The 22,179-nt window shown below is 32.0% G+C and overlaps 3 protein-coding genes across 7 annotated transcripts; 2 read left to right on the forward strand and 1 right to left on the reverse strand.

Annotated features, from left to right (window-relative positions):
• Nucleotides 998-4,409, forward strand: LOC109344719 (uncharacterized protein At1g04910-like). The gene is made up of 8 exons (XM_019583472.1): nt 998-1,739; nt 1,871-1,938; nt 2,031-2,119; nt 2,257-2,422; nt 2,575-2,864; nt 2,986-3,190; nt 3,285-3,442; nt 3,807-4,409. The coding sequence occupies exons 1-8, from the start codon at nt 1,412-1,414 to the stop codon at nt 4,054-4,056; spliced, it is 1,554 nt and encodes a 517-aa protein (XP_019439017.1). The 5' UTR covers nt 998-1,411; the 3' UTR covers nt 4,057-4,409.
• On the reverse strand, nt 7,128-11,612 carry LOC109344725 (transcription factor BIM1). Of its 5 annotated transcripts, none has more exons than XM_019583495.1 (10): nt 11,520-11,612; nt 11,071-11,438; nt 10,772-10,841; nt 10,515-10,633; nt 10,258-10,366; nt 9,631-9,700; nt 9,455-9,550; nt 8,363-8,808; nt 7,679-7,814; nt 7,128-7,551 (listed from the first exon to the last, which is right to left on the reverse strand). In XM_019583495.1, coding segments are annotated over exons 1-10 (1,521 nt in total). In that variant the 5' UTR covers nt 11,522-11,612; the 3' UTR covers nt 7,128-7,446. The 5 variants fall into 5 exon arrangements, with proteins under 5 accessions (XP_019439040.1, XP_019439035.1, XP_019439029.1 ...); XM_019583490.1 differs by having other exon boundaries at nt 10,258-10,363; nt 10,772-10,859; XM_019583484.1 differs by having other exon boundaries at nt 10,772-10,859.
• LOC109344743 lies at nt 20,283-21,780 on the forward strand. Its single transcript, XM_019583500.1, has one exon. It carries the CDS (start codon nt 20,387-20,389, stop codon nt 21,575-21,577), a length of 1,191 nt encoding a protein of 396 aa, XP_019439045.1. The 5' UTR covers nt 20,283-20,386; the 3' UTR covers nt 21,578-21,780.

Below are 22,179 nucleotides of genomic sequence, written 5' to 3' on the forward strand. Positions count from 1 at the left end.
AAACTTTTTCTTTCATTTCCTTCCCAAACTTTGAATATATCATTAAGCAAATTACATATAAGTGAATGTAATTTTACATTATAGTAAGAGTTAATACCATAAAGTAATCTTAAAATATTCAAAAATTACATCACATAATTTATTTCTTATATTTTTATAAAAAAATACAAAAATATTAACGTTTATTATAGTATGATATTACGACATTAATAACAATGTGCTAAAAATATAATTGTTTCTCAATTTTATCATGTTAAAGAAAACTCATTATTTAATTTATCATATCTACTAATTTGTGAAATCATTATTACAAAAATAAAAATGTAGTTGATAAACATTTGACGACTACATTACATATTACATTATAAATATGATAAGTTTATTTCAACCGTTACATCCTAATTATACACTTCACTTACCAAAATAATTGCGATTGATTTAATTATTTTAATGATCAATTTTTAAAAAGTAAGGGATTGAACAATTACTTCAATCCAATATATTCAACAACAATTTGCAAAATATTACACAATTTATTATATCTGATATTTATGACATATAAATTATACATTACAAACGATATGAAAGCAGATTGACAGACACTGCCGTGTCTGTCAACACGCAAGTATCCTTGAAAGAAAATACTCCTAAAAAAAATGCTTGACTCATATCATTTGGGGAGAAAATGAAGCGATATAATGTCGGCGCGATAGATACCACTAAATCACCAACAAGCTACGCCTTCGCGTCATGATTTTCCAAAGCCCACAATCACAATTCGCCACGCGTCTTTCTCGAACATGGGCCCAACACTACATAAATGCAAATAGCCCGAGCCAACTGAACCGGGTTAGGTTAACCTCACTTCGGTTCGCTTTCACAGTTAACTACTCCTCCTTCCATTTCTAGCATCTAAACCGAACCGAACCACCATGTGTAACTCCGAATGTTCCTTGTAAATGCTTGCATTTATTCTCTCTCTCTCTCTCTCTCTCTCTCTCTCTCTCTCTCTTTCTTCTATATTAATAATTGTACTCGCGCTTTCGTTTACTCGCCGGTGGTTTCAGACGCCACACTCCGGCGATCTCTTCAAACACCAATCCAACTTCGTCACACCCATTTGAATTTTCTCTTCCAAGATCTTAACTTTTTTACTTTCATTCCGGTGGGGTTTGGAATTTGGATAACCATTGTGCTTCTCCGTTGAAGAAGCTCCATGCTTGTTCCTTGTCAAAGAGAAAATAACTGTGTGCGTTAATGCGGTTGAAAATTGATTAATGCTCGAAACCTTTCGGCTAATTTTGTCGGCATTGGTGAATAACAGTTTCCTGAATTATATTTTCTCGATCCGACACCGTTTTTGGGTTCTTAGATCTTGGAGTTGCATAAAGGGGAAGTTTTTTATATTGAGATGTGCAGGGTGAATAATAAAAAGAGGGAGATCAATAATAATAAGAATAATAAGAGTAAGTTTGAAGAATTAAGGTTGATGGGTTTGAAGAGGGTAGAAAGTAAGGTTGAGAAGTTGAGGAATAGCATGAGTGGTTCATCTTCTTCAAGGTCTCGGATGAAGCTGTGGATGATACGCGCCACCACATCGATATTGCTATGGACTTGTATCGTTCAATTAACAGCATTGGGTGACATGTGGGGTCCTAGAGTATTGAAAGGATGGCCTTCTTGTTTTACTCATGATTCTCAATTTCTCACTCACCCTCCTCCTCTTCTTCCTCCAAAGAGTTAGTTTTGTTCTAAATAAATGATTTTGATTCATTACCATTCTTCAATTATTTAGCTTCTTTCATGTTTATGATGTTATTCTATTGTCGTTAGTTGTTACCTTAAAACTCTAACTTTGTTTCCAAAACAGGAGTTTATAGAAATAATGGATACTTGATGGTTTCATGCAATGGAGGACTAAATCAAATGAGAGCAGCGGTAACATATAGATATGCTTAGTGTTGTTGTTGTTGTTGTTGCTGTATTGCTTTTATTAGGTTAGGTTGATTGATTCTGTAATATATGTACAGATATGTGATATGGTAGCCATTGCAAGATACTTAAATGTAACACTTATTGTCCCTGAACTGGATAAAGCATCCTTTTGGGCTGATCCAAGGTGAGTTACTTACTCTTTAATTCCATGTTGCCATATATTTCAGCATTCAATGTTGTTAAGGTGGAAGGCTTTCTGACCCTTATTTTAGAACAATGATCTAATCTCAACAAATTTTTATTCCTTTGATGATGTTGCAGTGAGTTCCAAGACATATTCGATGTGGATCATTTTATTGCATCCTTGAGAGATGAAGTGCGCATATTGAAAGAGTTACCTCCAAGACTCAAGCTTAGAGTGGAGAATGGGCCACTTTACACTATGCCACCAATTAGTTGGTCTGACATATCTTACTATCAGGACCAGGTCAGTCTATAGTATCCTTCATACATGCATTATCCGAGACAACTATCAGCATAATTTGTGATTGTAACTTATGTGCTATGATACTTGACTTTTATGTTGCTTTCAGTTTCTCCTCTGCTAATTTCAAGTAAATGACACATTCTTTCTTATAGATTCTGCCCTTGATACGAAAGTACAAAGTTGTCCATTTAAATCGAACCGATGCTCGTCTGGCCAATAACAATCAACCTCTCGAGATTCAGAAGTTGCGCTGCCGAGTTAATTTCAGTGCTCTGAGATTCACTCCTCAGATAGAGGAGTTGGGCAGAAAGGTGGTCAAGCTTCTAAGGCAAAATGGTCCATTTCTGGTACTTCATCTGAGGTATGAGATGGACATGTTGGCATTTTCTGGATGTACACAAGGTTGCAACAGTGAAGAGGTAGAAGAGTTGACAAGGATGAGGTGAGTAGTAACTTGCATAGTTCAGCTCTTCCATAATTTTCAATGCTTTGAACCACTGTGGAGGCTGAAAAGATGTTTGATTTAAACCTCTCTCAAATTTTGATTTCATGTACATTGGCAGATACGCTTATCCTTGGTGGAAAGAAAAAATAATTAATTCGGATATGAAAAGAAAAGATGGCTTGTGTCCTTTGACACCTGAGGAGACTGCCCTTACGCTTAAGGCTCTAGACGTTGATCAGAACATTCAAATTTACATTGCAGCTGGGGAAATATATGGTGGCCACAGGAGGATGGCAAGTCTTGCTAAGGATTACCCGAAATTGGTAAAGTTTAAAGCTCAAGGAGTATGGTAATTGTGATGCTTGTTATTGTTTGTTTTTTTCTTACGGTTTGCTTTTCTGCGCTTCGTTGAAACAGGTCAGGAAGGAAACACTGTTGGAACCATCTGACCTTCAGTTCTTCCAAAATCACTCATCCCAGATGGCAGCATTGGACTATCTTGTCTCATTAGAGAGTGATATCTTTGCCCCGACATATGATGGAAACATGGCCAAAGTAGTTGAAGGTCATCGCAGGTACTGTTCTGCTAGTAGGAATTTTATGCATAAATTACTTTCGCTCACCTCGTCCCTCCATCTCAGAAAAATAACTCACAAATTCTGTTTCTAACTACAATTATATTGACCCGGGTTTTATATTTGAGAATATTTTCTGTGCAATAAGAATCTCGATATTAGAAACACTTTTCTTCATCATGAAACAGTTTATGCATCCACATTTTCTGAAAAATGAAATGGCTGTTTTTGTTGATGAAAGATGATACAAATGGCAGTTTCGGCATAATCTATGTTCAAGTACAGTTTTTATTGTTGATGTGATTCTTGTTGTCTGTACTTGTGTGCCAAGTGAGATGACATATTCCTTTCAATGCTTGCACAGATATCTTGGATACAAGAAGACGATTTTATTGCACAGAAAACTTCTAGTTGATCTGATTGATCAGTACAACAACGGAATACTGAACTGGGATGAATTCTCTTCGGCCGTGAAGGATGCTCATGCTGACCGCATGGGTAACCCAACGAAGAGGTTAGTAATCCCAGACAGGCCGAAAGAAGAGGACTATTTCTATGCCAACCCAGAGGAGTGTTTAGAAACACCACCAGATCTTCCATTGAGTAGTACGTGAGTAATGTATTCGGAACATACCGGAATTTAAACGTGGCATCATTTCCTGGTGCACTTGGTTTTGTTTTCTACCACAGTTACTGAGTTAGTTCCACTCAGTTATAGCAAAAGAGGCATTGATGGTGATCCATAGAGGAATACCTTATATTATATATATGTGCAAATAATCCATCTTATTCATGTATAGAAGCTACCCTGCCATTACAGGGTGAGAGCAGTTCATAACTGCATTGTACACCAAGGAATTCATATACAAATTTGGATTACTGGAACTGCAATTGCTAGAAGCTTAATTCATTGCTACTTCCCTTTTCTTAGATATAAGTATATAGTATTATTTTTTTGCCCTTTTGCCACCTTTCTTTTTATCCAGATTTTATGGATTATATCCACTACACAATTTGTTTGTTCATTTATTATTATTGCCCACAAATTTCATATTTTTTTTGTCTATTCAGCAATGTTGGGTCGGATTATATTTTTTAAGTTCTGTCTAGTATGAGGAGATACATTATTCTCTTATATTTATATCGACATTTAGTGCCATTTCTAATGAATTCTTAATTGATAAATGATATCTTATCATTCAACTTTAAAATAGTTTTAAGTCCAAGAAGCGTTGAGAACAAATGAGAAGCACAACCAATCATCATAGCCACTAGTCAAATTGAGAATTTTGGTTTATTCCATCATATGCTTTTTAACAATCCCTTTCAAAATAAAATGGCCGACATTTATATGAGATTCTTATATTTGTGGATTATATTATTTCATGCATCCTAATCACAAAAAATATTACTTGGTCATTCTATATTAATATCACCTCTTTGAAATACACCTATAGTTTTAACGAATATTATAGAGAAAAAAAGAGTGAGTAGTTTAATTATTTTAGTAGGTATCACGATATTGTTTTATTTTATTCTTTTTTTGAATTAATTACTCATACTTTGTAATATTTAAAGGTAGGCTAACATTTATTTAATCATTAGCTAAAAAATAATAATCAAAATAGTTAGCACTTTAGTGTACCGTAGAGGATGAAATGGGTCACTGTTTTTAAGAATTTCTCTCTTTTATTAATAATGAAGACAACAAGTTGATGCATGAGTGATAGTGAGAGGGTTCATAATTGATAAAGGGTAGTTGAGCCCAAAAGCAATGATAAACAATTAGAGTTAAGTTATGGTTTATAAGACCCAGTTCCTAATTGGAGTGTCTCATAGATTAATGTGACAAGAATGAGGAAAATATGACTCGGGATCGAGTTTTTATTACATTTATGCATTGACGAGCGTGCAGTTATTCTTGGAAGAATAATTTATCTATAAATATTATAATTCGTGAACCTTTCTGTAACTATAGACTCATAATATGAAGATCAATTTTTAAACATTGTCAAATTAACAATTAAAAGCGAAAAGATTAAGTCATTTTTATTGTCCTTAGATTTCATTACTTAATCTGTCAGCAGCAAAAGTGAAAGACAAATTGTTTAAAACCAGCATTTTCACAAACTCAAACTATATATATATATATATGAATCAAATTTGTGACTGCCAAATTATGATTTATATTTAATAAAAGATAAAGTTGAAGGTAACAAAGCATTTAAGTATCTTCTTTGAATTGGTTTTACAGTTTGGACATAGAGGAAGTGGTCACATTCTTCCTGAATAATAGTAAATGGATATCATAAAGTAATTGTGGAATTGAATATAAAGTAGATCCCAAGAAAATTCTCATAAACTTCACTAGTTTTCTATTTAAACTATAGCTATCAAAGAAATTCCACCTAGGAGAAAGGGTCCAGTTGTATCCAAATATTATATAATCACTTAAACTTTGTTAGTGTGTCACTAGTCACTAGTCACTTGTCACTCAAGTTTTAGTATTAACATATATAGGGTCTTCATAAGCATCAAATATTAGATTCTTTGTTTGCATTGTTATTTTACTCCATTCTATATGTTGACTCTACTTTTGTTTTAAAATGGGGTTCACTTTGTTTTTTTATATCTATTTGCACTTCTCAAATGCCTACCCCTAATTTATATTTAACATTAAATCCTCTCATCTAACAATTTCTTCTATTATTTTTAATGGATGAAGCAAAGCCAAAAACTGTAACATTTCAGTCTTGACATATTATCCACCATAAATATATTGGTTATGTTACTTTTAAGCTTAAATATTTTTACACTATTTTATTCTTCTAAGAAGTAGCTTTCATGACTCGAACCCATAACCACACGGACTTATAGGTGGCTGGAGATGGTGTTGGTAACTAAGTAAGCTAAGGGTGTTGCTTTAGCACCAGTTCAGGATCAGCCACAATGTTTGTAGTCAGTTAACAACGTTATACTTCACAAATCACAAGTGTCATATCTAGCAAAGACTTAGTAATAATTAATTAATGAGTTAGCTGTAGTTGAGTAATTTAGGCATTGTTTGCAAGCTAAGATTCAAATTAAATTTCAATTTGGATTCGTGTTTTTCTTTTTAAGCTGATTAATCTGCAATAGATTGGTGAATGAAATAATATTTCATCTACATCAGTTGTGAGAACAAATGATGTTATTTTGATTTTTTATGTACTTTCAAAAAGCTTGTATATAAAAGATTTTGGAAAAACAAGAGTAAATGAAAAACAGAAATGGATATATAAAATTGGATGCTCAAATAAGTCACAAAAAATGTTCATTCCATAATCTATCACTCTCAATCAATTTATTATGGCATATAAATATTAGGTCACATGATACACACATCTGAGACTATAAGCTAGCATAAAAAGACAAACTTTAACTATAAAGGGCAAAAGATTATAAAGAGAGAAACCCTCAAAATAGAGGAGTTCAAGTTAATCTCTAATTTTAACTTTTACCCTAATCCCAAAGAAAAAGGAGACTGATAAGTTTTTGTGCTTATGATAACAAATTAAACCATCAAATGACCTTATACCAGCTTGATTATTGTATTCTAACTTTTCTAAGCATTTGAAATTTGATAAATTTCTTATAAAGATAGTTTAAAAAGCACAAAAGGTGCATTAGATCACAAAAACCAATGTTAAAAAAATAATCAGCCAACAGTTTACAATCCTTACATGAATGGAAGCCTTGATTAAAATCCAGCTTCTCAATTAGTATGGAGCCTCTATAATTATACAATTTAGAATATAAAATGATGCATATTATTTTGTTGGGGGTAGCATAAGGATTCCAACAAACTAAGAACACATTACATGTACAAGTCAATCTCATATTTGCTACACAATGAGCCAGCATAAGACATGAATAATCCTTTCAAAAAATAATTGAGAAAAGTTGCCCCAAAAAAAGTGAAGTAAAAATTATAATGAAAGAATGATTATAACATAATGTTCCAATTAGGTTCTGCAAGTCTTTAGCTTTTTTACTGGCTGGTCAGAATGCTCTGAGCTTGCAACTCTAGATCGCATCATCCTCTGATTGTTAGAAGGAACTTCATCACCCTAAGGCAAAAATGATTGACAAGGTAGATAAATTCTCTAAGGTTATAAAAAATGGAACTTTAGTGTAATGCTAGAATCAAGTTATGCTCATAAGAAAGACAAGGGGACAATAAGAGTGTTAGTATACCTTAGCACCACACATTGACATTGGTATAGTTGGTCTGATTTTTGCTTGCTTGCCAAGTTCAATTTGTACTGAGATACTAGATTGTGACAAATCCACTCCTGAACTTTGTAGTGCATGTGTAAGTGTATCCAACAATCTGTCCAAGTACAATAGATACTCTTCAATATATTAAAATCAAAATGCTCCTTGAAGTTAATTTGCAATCCTAATAACTACATTTATCATTTGCAAAGCATTTAGATAAAAAATGATTGGCCAAAAAAAGGAGTATACAGTAGAATTTCTAAATTACACATACTAAATTCAAATGTTTTCTAAATATTGGCTTGGTCAATCCAAATTGTGTGCAAAATTTGGTGTAATATCCAATACTGTATAATTTTTATATTTGAATGGAACAGTGCAGCAGCACCAAACATCTTAACATACAGAAGACAGTGTATCTAATCAAAAACAGATAATAGTGATTTGGATAAGTACACACTATTGCTATGACCTTTAAGAGCAATTAGCTGATTAAAGAACACACTTCTACAATAACCCGCCAATTCTCCATTCTCTACCAAAAATGTTCTCTAACGGACGAAACAAAATTTTATGTCCAACACATTAAAAATAGTTCAAATGTGAAAATTTTCTTCAACATTTAACAAACTAAGCAAGTAAAACTATATAAATTCTCACCCTTTTGAGTACACACTTGATATGCTAATAGCACCACCTTCAATAGTGAGCTCTTTATCTTTCAGTTTTTCACTTGTAGCCATCATAGTCTGACACTCCTCGAAAGGTTGATATATTGCATTCTCTGCATCAGATGCCAATCTACGTGTGAGCTGAGACACCACTCCACCTTGACCTCCACATTGAGTTGGAGTGAAGAAATTTGGCTGTGGAGAACTAGGAATGGGAAAAGCATTGTTCGCTATTCTAGGATGATGATCCATTGTCTTGAAGTTAGTTGCTGTGCTCAAGCCAGGTTCCACATTCTGAGTACTTCCACGAATTTTCGGGGAGATAGTGATATTTTTCTCGTCCATCTTTGAAGCAAACAGAAATGATGGAGATGGAACTGACCCACTATTTGTGCCACCATGTTCAAAACTTTCTGATGGCTTGTCATTATTTCTCTGCTTTGAATAAAATTTTGAAAATCAGTTTTTTGATGAGTAAGAGGTTGCAAACTTACAATCATTATGGTTACTTTTGGTTTCAAGTCCATTTGCACCAATATAGATGGTACTAATAAATGTATTCACTTGAACAACAGACATAAATCTGCCTTTATGAGTACATTCCATCAAATAAGAATCCAATGATAAATGTGCTCAGAAAAAAGGTTGTTAAGGACTTTAAGTTGGGACATCTATTTTTAAGTTGGGACATGTATTTAACATTTTAAATGAGTCCTCCTAAATGTAAATGTTATCAAATTAGTCCACCATATGCTGTTAGATAAATGTCACAACACTGTTAAGATTTATCTTTCATGATTAATGGAAGTTGACTTGCAATCTCAATTACAAAAAGACATGTCAACTTCCATTACCTATCTCAAATAAAATTTAACATTGTTATACTTTTCATCTAATAATAGAAACTAATTTGATAATGGTTATGATTAGAATGACTCATTTAAAAAAATCAAATGGAAGGAACACTTGAAAATAACGTCTAAACTTAGAATCCAATGATAGGGATGGTAAATCAATCAAGGAAGCTCTTATTTTCTTCATTTAAATCCTGAACAGCATAAGAGGAACACAAGGTATTTACCCATGGCATCAACTTTTCTGGATCATGATTCCACCCTTGGAATGAACCTTCATACTTATGCACTTTCTCTTGTAAAAAATGAATATATTCTATAACCTACAAATAATTCAAAGTATTAAGAAGCAACAAAACAAACAAATAAACTAGATATATCATATCACATGGTATGAATTTACCTCCAAGAGAAAAGATGCTTTGTCCCTCTTTTGATCACTGTGAGGAATAAGCTCCCGTAGCATCTGGAATCTGCAAATATTAATTCAATGTTCTATCAGATGATTGTATGCAATAGTATCAACCCTGTTTCATAATCTATCAACTTGGTCCACCAAAATACTACTGTGATAGACATGTGACTTACAAAAAAGACAACTCAAACAGGAGAAAATAAACTCTCCTATCATTTGGCACTACATACGAATAAAATCAGCAATGCATGACTAATCAGCCATAAATCTCATAAGAAATGGAATTCTTTTGTTGGTGTCTTCATTTCTTCTTATAAAAGCTAACATTTTGTTGGGTACAACTTTTATTAGAACTTCAAACAATGAAAGAAATTATAATTGCAAGTTAAACTTTAGAAATACCAGATAGAGTTATTCCTAATTGTAACAACTCTGTTTATATTAAGTTTATGATTATATAAAAAGGGAAGTTTTTTAAGCATGCATTGCAACTAGTGAGTGCCTCTTCTAGCATCTAGAAAGACTTTTATCGGCACGTAGGTAATACCATAGTTACAATGTTCGCTGCAATGCCGTACTAAATGAGAAAATCATGTAACTATGGGTAATACTTGCCTGTCATTAATTTTACTCCTCCTACGTTGCTCGGTTGCGGAATGTTTTGATCTTGGTGTGTCTGGCTTTTGTTCAGTACTTTTCCCATCCAATTCCACTTTCAGTTCTGCTGAAAATCAAGTTAGCCTCCTCTTCAGAACAAAAGTGGATAGAATTATAAATAATAATCTGCTGCACACTCAAGCCAGAATCTAAAAACAATATTGGTCTAATGAATTTTTCAAAATTGTTTTATTTTTAGCATAATACAAAATTACCTGTTTGGGATTCTTTCTTAAGAAAAAATGCTTCCTCGTTTTTTAGATCTTCATCCTGGGCACCATCCTTTGCGGACTTCATCATTTCTAGAAAACTCTGGTTCTTCTTCTCAGTTATCCTGTTGAGTAAAAAATTCCCATAAATCCAGCATAAAGATGTAAATAACAAACCTTAAGAAGCATCTCTTTTCCATTGAAGAATATAGAGAAAAGGCGCATAAAAGTGTAACAAGATGAAGACAGAAACTATGACTAACTGAGAGTTGAAGCTGTTGTAGTGAATGTTAGAAAATGACTGTGATGTTCGATCACTCAACGTCCATGTCCCTGCCTTCGCCACAGACTCTGTAACTAAAAAAACACAGTCAAACGTTAATGCAAGAGATATACAGCGTTTTAAATCGAATTCGCAATCGCAATTGTGAACACAATATTGTAGTTCTCAACCGCATCGACCGTAATTTTCCACAATTATGATAAACACTACATGATGGTGTAACCGCGACCACGACCGCAAATTAAGGCATATAATAAAGAAATAAATCTTATGGGTTACCTCCTAGAATGGTTTTGTCGGACACATTATTCTCCTTCCCTGTCTTTCCCTTCTTAACCGCAGAATCTTCCCACAAAGTGAAACCACTTGAAGTATATGAACTGCAGTTTGAATTTTCATCATTCCTATCCGTACTAATTCCTTGATTTACAGTAAAAAGTGATGCTTCTGGCTTTGGAACCCTTTCATTATTATTATCAAAATAAGAAACATGGCTAATACTGTATGTTCCAATTCCTCCAGGTAAAAGGTGCTCAACAGAAGGTGAATTTGGCTTAGTAGATACCGATAATAATGATATTTCATCTCTGGCTTTCGCTTCTGCACGTTCTAGTGGCTGCAAGAAATTATGGGTCTTCAGAAACTTCCTGTGAATACATAAACAAGGAAATAAGATACTTTTCACTGTTCATTGAACCAAAATAAAATTTAAAACTAGCGAAACATACATAACAAACAACGTGGAGAATAATAATATTAGTGCTAAGAGCAAAGGTTGAAGAGAATTGTGGGAACAGTATTATTCCTTGCTATTTTCGATTCTGTTGAGATGAAAGACGTTTTTATATAGTTTTTCGTGTTGTTATCTATTTTCATCTCCGTCATATTCCAAACTCCGTTTAGAAACGTGGTTGCGGCGGGTAACTAACATCGTTAAAAACGTAGGAAACGGTTTATTCTGTGCGATAATACGTAGCCGCTTGCTTAGATATATGTTAATATGGTTCTGGACAAGTGACGTGGTGCTGAAAACTCCAATTTTCTGTTGTTTATTTATTTTCTCATGTTTTCGGCAATCCCCAACTTCATTTATACATTATTCAATCCCAAGCACTAGTTAATTGTGATGATTAGTGCACAGATCCCTTGATATATCTTCTGACTAATTTACTACTGATAACTAATCTCAAACAGCTTTTAAGATTAAAATATCGATTTTCATTTTTGTAGTTTTGTTTTTATCCTCTAATCATTAGAAAATGTGTACTAAAAGAAGAATAGTGCAAAATGTTAGTTGTAACTGGTAAAGGAGGAAGTATCACGTGCTGCGCCTCCTGTCTCTCTCTTAAATCGTTATTTTTTGCTTTGCTGGCAAACGCGGCTTGTTTTTCTTTCTTCACTTTTTTAATTTGTTTTTTAAATCTTGCTCTTTACTCTTTACTCTTTATATCATGCCTTCCCCCTATGCCTACATGTGCATGTTCCTTACCATATATTCTCAATCATTCATACCCACAAGGCCTCCACACACATCAAATATATATATATATATATATATATTAAAATATGACATGTGACAACGTATTAATAGTAATATTACCTTAGTTGTCCAAAGTTTGGAATATATATAAAGGATTGACAAAATACTCTCACCCGCATACTCATAGATATATTTTTTAAATAATTATTCTGTACATTATACTTATTCTATTCCCTCATTTGTGAGGATGCTTAAAGGGTAACTCTCCTTTGGTATTGTTAATTGAAAAAAATTATATTTAATTCAACATATTAATAATTCTTCGTAAAAATGAAATATACATCTTTAAAATTTAAAAGGAATTTAAAAAGTGCTGCCAGGTGTCTATGACTGTGAGGATAGCAATGCTAATTGATTAACGCATGTACATTTATCACGTTAGCCATATAGAAAGTATAATGAATAAGCAAATGTTGATTTCTATCAACAATGACATTAAAATGAGAGTCATAATGGTCTGATAGTGAAGAAAGTGGTCATAAGGAATGAAGTGTAGAAAGTTATGGATTCAAGTCTCATCATTAACAAAAAAATGGGAGTCATAAGGTGGTTAGATGATAGGGTGTAGGAGGTTGATGATAGAGTCTCACCCACAACAAAATACTAACATACTAACCATTACCCATAAAAAAACAATAACATTAAAATAATCAAAGATTCTAATACATAAAGACAACGGACCAGGTTCATGTACGCAGTTCGTAACGTTGCTTCCCGAACATATAATAATAGTAGTACCAATAATGTAATAAGTATTTTAAATAAATTGCCCAAGTCTTCTCGGCATCGTGCCTAACTGGTTAATTATCAAGGCATTATATATATATATGTATATATTTTGCTGGCTTTATTTTTTGTCATTCTAATTTTATTTAAAGTAATATAACGCATGCCTAAAAAGTTCTACATCAACTTTATATCATACTTGTTTGGTTAAATAGAAAGTAAGAAAATACCTTCATATAAACAAATAAAATTGGACGATAATGTGAATTTTATTTTATTATTTAGAACAGAAGTGATGTAAAAATAACGTGAATTTAAAATGTAATAATATATTTTGGTTGTTTAAAGTACTCAGAAAGATGATGATAATGATTCATGTAATAAAATATGAAATAGTATAGGATAATTTATATAATATATGTACAGCAGTTTAATTAATAAAAGGTAGAAATATTTTATATTTTGTCATGTGCTGGTTGAGGAGGTGACATTCCTTTGTTAAGGAATCAGTTTAGGGATCAGTTAACAAATCGAATTTAATTTAGGTGTCGTGTAATCATCATTTCTCACTCACCCTGCTCTACTATTTATATTAGTCCTTGAGTCATTATATAGTTGGACAACTTGATATAAGAAATTGAATCATAGCAAACTTGTAAGATCGTGACTTCAAATTATATTGTTTATGTAAGAAATTTTTTGATAATTATATGTAAGTATCCTCTGAAAACACCCTTATAAAATCGTGATGTTTACTCTACATGGTGACACTGGAACTCAGAAAAACTTTTACTAGAAAAAAATAAAATAGAGGCATTCTAATAATATACATAACTACTAGGAGCTACAGTGCTACACCCTAAGCACAAAGTGCAAGATAATCCTGTCTTTTCCATTATTTTGAATTGATAGTTATTTTTATTGTTCTATCAACTATTCTCTCACATTTTAATAATAAATTAATCATTTCGTGGATTATGATTACTCATCAAAATAAATATCAGTTATAAAATCAAACTTTTAATTTATTAGTTTGAGGATATAAGAAATTCTTACACCACTAAATGAACGGTTATAAATTTTTATTAAGTAATAGCTAGGGCTAAAGCTAACAGCGAAGAAAGAATACGTGGATGGGTTGGTGCACGTCTTAATTAGAGGGACACGTGTTGACTTTACCATGGAACCCGCATCTCATCACGTGAATAATCTTTTTTGCCTACCCTCACTTCACGAGTTAGGATACATGGAGAGTTACATGATTATTTTTGCACTTATACATAAGGATAAAAATATTATATCATTATATTTTAAAGATAAAAATGTTAAATTATATTATATTTTTCTCTTATTTCAGGTGTGCTTATCTCTCTATTGATGGAGATATCCCAACTCTCACTTCACGTGGCCAACTCATCCTATATTGCTACCTGCCCTGCCATGTTTTGTTAAATGAGAAGGATTCTCTATCATAAGAAGAGTCTATCTCAGTATTTTTAATTAATAATATTTTCTAAAATAATATAAAATATTAATTTATGTTTTTATAATTTTATAATTTTTTAAGGTAAACATTTGATTGATTTGATAGGCTATTAGGAACACCAATAAGTAAAGAGATCTTCCTCATAAGTCAATCAACAAAATACCATCCGGACCATCTCTCTTATGCATATTATATTATTCTCTGTGTTTTTATTTATTTAAAGGATAAACTGATAAGAAAGACTATAGAGGAAGGGGATATAATAATGGAAAAGTTTTGAGTGTATTTCTTGTAGAACTCATACAATTTTTATTCAACAATTTAACCATTTGGTTTTTTTTGTTTCCCACAAGTCGAATCCAAGTTCTTGTTTGAGGGGAATCAAACATGTACTACTTGAACCAACGTCCGTTAGTATTTAACCACTTGGTTGATTATTAGAATATATTATATGTATCTAAAAACATCATTAGTCTAAATAATATAATTACAAAATTATTATTTATAAGATAGAGTTTCCCATCTTTATAATCGAAAGCGTGACATTAATCTTTCCAATTTCCAATACAAACAATATATATACTTTGTAATTATGTCATGTTCTATGTTTTATAGTATATGAATTTAATATGTATACACGGACAGTGTAAATGTTTTTACACTGTCAGTCAATCATCTAATCAATAGTGGATGATGTGTTGATAATATAAAATTTTTTACACTGTCAGTGCACAAATTTTAAACTCATAGTATATATATATAGTAAAATTTTGATTAACTTTTTTCTAAACCACTAGAAATAAATCCATTCGTGTATGATATACAACTACGTGGACACAAGTAAACAAAATTTATTACGAAAAAATAGAGATTAAATTTAGTAAAAAAGGAAGAAAAAGAGAGATAAATAAGAGTTGGTAAAACATGTGAACATGACCTGCAAATGCAATATGCAAAGTGCTATGATGTTATAACTATGGGATCATAGTTGGCAGATCACGTGATCATGTTATCAGTCACGTGCGATAATCCCTTGCTCGCCCCTTACTCTGTTTCTCTCCATTCCAAGGTCACACATTCACTTTAAACTATACTTGATCATTGGGCTGAAGTGAGACTTGAATATTGACCCATGGTAGTTATTTTTAGAACTCAACTTAAATTCAATTAAATATAATTCAATATTTAAAATAAAATTTTATCAAAATATTATTTACTACTATAAATATATAATTTTATATATATACGGTAAAAATATTATAGAATCAATAACATAAAATGATTTATAATAATAGATTATTTGCAACAAAAACGTTTTCACAAAAGTAATTGAAAAACACTATTAAAAATATAGATATATAGCTAAAACAAAACACATCATCATCAAAAAATATTATTACTATATACACAATTTAACAAACACATATAAAAAAGTTTTTTACTATAGGATGAGTTAGACTAAGTAATACTTTTTGTTTACTCGATCATAAATATTGAATGAGTTTATCAAACTCGACTTAAACCCAACGAAATCCAACCATATTCAAATTGTACTATGATCAGTCAAACCACATTTGCACGTATGGTGAGGTGCTCAAATACAACTTAAAATAATTCTCAACAATGTTGCAAAATAATTTGACTAACATTTAATATTTTTAGAATAAATCTCATTTATTTAATTTTTTTTAGAGTAAATTATAATGATACTCCATGAATCTTAGTAAAGTTACACAAACTACTTTTTTTTTTAAATGATACAAACTGCTCATAAATATATATATTATACTTATTACTCTTATAGGATAGATAAATATAATTTTTAAACAACAAATGATAAAAAAACTTATTAAATGAGACAAAATATGTTACATTGTGAATACAAGTTCAAATAATATAAGAATCACTATCTGTTTATTATTTTTGGTTTGTTTCAAAGTGTATCAATAATTCTAAGATAGGTTTAAATCACTCTTATACTATATTGTAAATAACCAAAATTATGAATAAACAATGACTTTTATACTAGTTAAATTTGTTTTCACAATATAGGATATACATATTTTATTTAACTTAATACATTTCCTAGTCATCCATATTTTATTTAACTTAAACCTTTAGTATAAATTTTACATTTTTTTTTAGTAAAACTCATATGATATTAGTGCAATTTATTCAATTTTGTTAAGAATGAAATTGGTAGAAAGGAAAGAGAAGGAATGTAGAAGCAATAATAAGCAAATGTAAGTGTAAGCACATGGTTGAGTGGATGGGAAAGAAGAGATGGTTGAATTGATGGCGGTGCGCTATCTCAATCTCTGTTACTTTCTTCTCGTGATGGTGTCACGTGGGGTGGGTAAGGGACCCACAAATGCACCCATAAAAAAGAAAGAAAGAAAAAGTACAAGGCAAAAACTTAGTGGGGGCATGTGCTTTCCTTTCTGTCGTTTATGTTTATGGGTCATTCAATTCAAATCTGAATGCGATTCTAGTTCAGACTGTGCCTTCATTCACATGACGTGTTTCTCTCACGTGCCTCTTTCCCCTTCATATTTTTTCCTTTCTTTCTTTGTCGTTTCTTATTACTCATAGCTCATACCAATAGTTCATAGCTCCTACCTATAGTGTGGACCCAGCTATGGTGGGACAAGTGTTCGCATCGACCGTGACAGATTAGAATCAGCATAGCAAAAGTAAATTACCACCACCAACAAATGATGGTTCAAGTAATACATGTTTGATTTCCCTTAAATAAGATATTGAGTTCGAATTTTGTATATGCAAGAAAATACCCACAGAGAGAGTAAGCATCGTGGGCCTCTCCACCCCGATCCCATATTTTATTTTTACACCTATGCATCATCTATCTAATTAACAAGCTTATTCACTTTTCCAAACTCATACACTTGTTTTTTTGTCTTCAACAATCATAATTTTATAAAATTAAAAAATATTATAGTTAGACATTGAAAATCTGAATAAACATTTTGGAATATCAATAATCTCACATCACTGAACTATTTGCTACTCTAGGATTGGTTAACCGAAGTATAAGGCTAGTTTATAAAATATAAACTTTTAAATCCGAATCAAGGATATCTGATTTTTGTTTTTCAAACTTCAAAACGCAGTTTTATTTGTCCATTAATAAAAATGAATGGTTTTGTAATGTATTTTATTTTGTTCACAAATATTTATTAATATATATAAATAGCAACGCTTTATTGACCATGTCATTTATAAATGATTATTTCACTCTTCTTTATTTAGTATTAAGTTGTAAGGTGAAAAACCACAAATTTCCTTTAGAAAAATAAAAATTGTTGACACAAGACAAACTAGCACTATAAAATGTTTTCCATTATTTTCAGATCAAATTTAAACCATGACACATTTCAGCTTATAAATTTTTTTTGTAAACATTAATAAGCAAGTCATCATCATTAGCATAGAGCAATGTAACTAGGAAGTAGACATTTGAGCTAACTAAATTGAAAATTGGTGTAATTTACTTTATCTCTTACGAGGAATCCTTTTCAACATGACATTCATATAAATCTCATTTTGAATAAGCTATGAGAACTCCACATCTTTAATATATTGGATATTCATAAATAAATTTGTGGGCGTTTTCTGGAACCACGTTGTAAAAAATAGTTTATCAATTGATCTTTGAAGGTTCATCATAATAGAACAATTTGATCAATTAAACATGTCGAAGTTTTATCATATTGGTCATTTTTTCAGAAAGTTTCCTTTGAAATATGAATTAATTGTTATATTCTTGCTTATGAATAAAAGTATAAAACAGTGAAACACATATCAATTAAAAAAGCAAACAAAGAAAGAAAACCTATAGAAATGCAATTAAAACAATAAATATATAAATGAGAGTTTTTATATCATATTTCCTCATTAATGTGCACTTAAAGCAACACAATGTGATATCAAACCAACCATGTAAGTCTAAAATCGAATTCAAATAATTCATTTTTCCAGTCTTTATTCATACTCTACTATAGTACTATTTTAATTTATTGCTTAATAATGCAACTTTAGGTGTGGTTTATTTTTTTAGAGAATAGAAGTTTGTGTACTACATTGTAGCTTACTATTTGTTATGTTGGCCAATAGTTAAACATCATATCTAAGCAAACAACAAAAATTTCATGCCATTGATATAATGTTTTTTAAGTATATTATTTTCTATTACACGGTTCTACTCTATAGACGTAAAGCACGTGCTTTAAGATTTTGAATTTTTAACATCTACTTAGGGGAATTCTCATCAGGAGATTTATGATGGGATGAAATTTGAAAGGACTTCATTCCACTTCACAGATAGAGGGATAGATAACATGTTATAGTTATATATACTATGGTACCTAGCTCATTAACAACATTAGATAGATAACATGAAATGTTCTTAAAATTGTTTCATATCAATCGGTTGAACTGGTAAACTGGTCCCAATACCAGTATGATATAATAATTATATGAGTCATGTAATCATATAAGTCAAAACTGGCTAAAATCGGTGATACCAGCCGGTTTTCAAATCAACCGTACTAGTCATACCGACCGATTTTTATTTAAAATTAATTTTTTAATAAAAATAAAAAAATATTAATTTTTTATTGATTTTTCCACATTATGTTAATATATATGTCGTTGGTATGTGATTTAATTAGTGAACCACTGGTTGAACCACTGTATCAGTACCCTAACCAGTTTGATGACCGATACGGTATTAATAACATTGAATTGGATAACATGTTATAGTACTATATGGTACATCTTTAACAACACTGGATCAACTTTGAGAATTTCATTTAAATGGGTAACTGTATTTCATGCATGCATATAAGAGAATTATGGTTTTATATATGTCTGAAATTCTGAACTAGTTTAGTAGAGTGTTATTATATATTTAGTTGAAGGTTACATAGGTATATTAAGTCATTATGAAGATGTAAAAAGATTCTACTTGTAGCTTTTAAAGGTTGAAGTTCAAGTAGTGGGCAAGTACATATACAATATGATATATTGATATGTGCCTTTAAGATGTGTGAGCATTTCTTTGATTAAATCCTCTAGCAATTCAGTTTTTACTAATGAGAGTTTCAGAGAATATCAACCGTGTTTCTAGCTATCAATGTACGAAATTCAAATTAAAAATGTAACATTCTCATAATTTCATTCTTTTTGTATTAAAAACATTGAAGGATGGATACTTTATTCTACTGGCTCCATGTCCTTATGCTTTGACTAATTTGGGTATTTATATTTCCTACCACTTAGTATATGAAATTGAACTATGAGGGAAACTAAATGGTTAGGGCCTTAGGGGCATTGTGTGCATATAAAGTGGAAGTTTTGGCACTGAACCACAACTCTGTTTTCACAAATTATTGTTTGAGGTTTTGATTAATTCATTGTCATATACACAACTAAAATAGATGTAACTCGTGAAAAGTGAACCTTTGTAAAGTCCTATTAAATATCTAGAATGATCAACTTAATTCTTAGGAGTGATAATTATTGGGAGAGATAGTTACGAATAACGAAAGAGATTAATTTCTTAAAAAAGAAAATATAAAGGAATACATTTGGTAGTAAGATAAAATTTTTGTTAACAATTACACTTAGATGGTGTTTCTAGCAAGATATAAACATAGCTGGTCTATAATAAATAAAAAAGATATAAACCACTAAACAAGGAAGGACATTTTAGTCATTCCATATTTAAACACGTGTGTTATTAAAATACCACTAATACACAGTTTCTTCTTCAAATCACGTTCATACCAAATTTTCTTTCTCTCTTTCAAGTTCCGACAACAATGGCAGATGTTACCACCTATCTCCGCCACCATAAACCCGACGAAGATTTTGATTCGATTACCTTACCCTACTTTTCTCAATCTTCCCCTGATTTCAATTTCGACTTTTATTCTTCTGAACCCGAATTCCCACCCACCCCCGAACCCGATTCACTTTCCCTCTTCGACCGCCATAACCAGATCAATTTCGCCATTGATATCTTTCAACAATGTGTCGATCAATCTCAGGTATCTGGCCATGGATATTTCGTCACCGAACCCCGAAACGACGACGATTTTGGCGTTATCGATGTGTACTCTGCTCTGGACATGGATGATAATTTGGGACTCGATTTAGGGTTTGGCGTCGAAAGGGATGGGGTTTCTATTTCTGAATCGAATGAGGCGCCTTTTCACAACTGCGTTTGCGTTATGGGGTTGGGATCGGATTCTGATGAGGAAGAAGAAGAAAATGAGGTTTTAGAGAATTGCGTGAATTGTGATGAAGAGTATAACGATGTAAACGATGACGTTTTGATCATTCCTTTGTGTTGGGATTCGCTTCAGTTGGATGAGGATAACAAGGAGAGAATTGAGGATTTCGAGTGGGAGGAAGTGAATGTGGATGGTAGAGTTGATGAGAGAGAAGTTTTGAGCATGCTCACTATTGATGACGATAGATCGGTTTCGGTTTCGGGGATTCCGGTGATTGAAGAAGAGGAAGAAGATGTGAGTGTTGTGAGAATGGGTGGGATGGAGAATTTGGAGTGGGAAGTGTTATTGAATGCTAATAATTTGAATACAATCACAAGCCCTGATTTGGATAATGATGATGATTTAGAAGAGCCTTATTTTAGTGATCATGATGAATACATATATGCTACTGATTATGAAATGATGTTTGGTCAATTTGTTGAGAATGAATACACTTTAAGGCCTCCGGCTTCTGTGTCCGTTGTTCGGAATCTGCCATCAGTGGTTGTGACTAAGGAAGATGTGGACAACAACAATGCACTCTGTGCTGTTTGCAAAGATGACTTTGCTGTGGCAGAACAAGCTAAGCAGTTGCCGTGTTCACATCGATACCATGGTGATTGCATTGTACCTTGGTTGGCCATTCGGAACACTTGCCCTGTTTGCCGCTATGAGTTTCCGACCGATGATGCTGATTATGAGCGTATGAGGACCAATAGATCTGCTCTGCGGGCATGATGGTGATATTATGGTTTGACAATTTCTGAGTTAGGCTGTTAAGAGTGTAGTTTTTTTGATGATGAAGAAATGCACATTTGATAATTTTCAAATTTCCACATGGAGATTATTAGGTATAACAATGTTTCTTTTTTAACTGTATTCTGGGATGCATGCTATTGAATCAATTTTCGAAGTAATGAACATTGGTTATATTTTCTGAACGTTCCTGTTCTTATACATTGCTGGTTAGTATCTTTCTTGTTCTTCATGTCAGCTGAATTAATCATGGACCTATTAAAACTGTGTGAAGTATAACCAAGTGTCTTTAACAACAAGAATAATTGGTAAAATCCATTAGCAGTTTTGTGACCTTGATTGTTTACTACAATTGAGGCAATGTCTAGCCGAGAGTTGGAAATATACATAAAACAGAGTATATGGAATTTGAGTTTAGTAGGAAGTACATTAATTCTATGCCACATTTCACACAGACTAAATGTCATGGGTCCACTATGCGATATGATGATAAAATAGATGCATATGTAAACCATATGATTCAAGTATGATGGATTAGATAAGGGAAGTGCTTCAGGTGTATCTGTAGTAGAAAACTGATTGGA

Source organism: Lupinus angustifolius, chromosome LG01 (genome assembly GCF_001865875.1).
Source record: "Lupinus angustifolius cultivar Tanjil chromosome LG01, LupAngTanjil_v1.0, whole genome shotgun sequence".
NCBI lineage: Eukaryota > Viridiplantae > Streptophyta > Magnoliopsida > Fabales > Fabaceae > Lupinus > Lupinus angustifolius.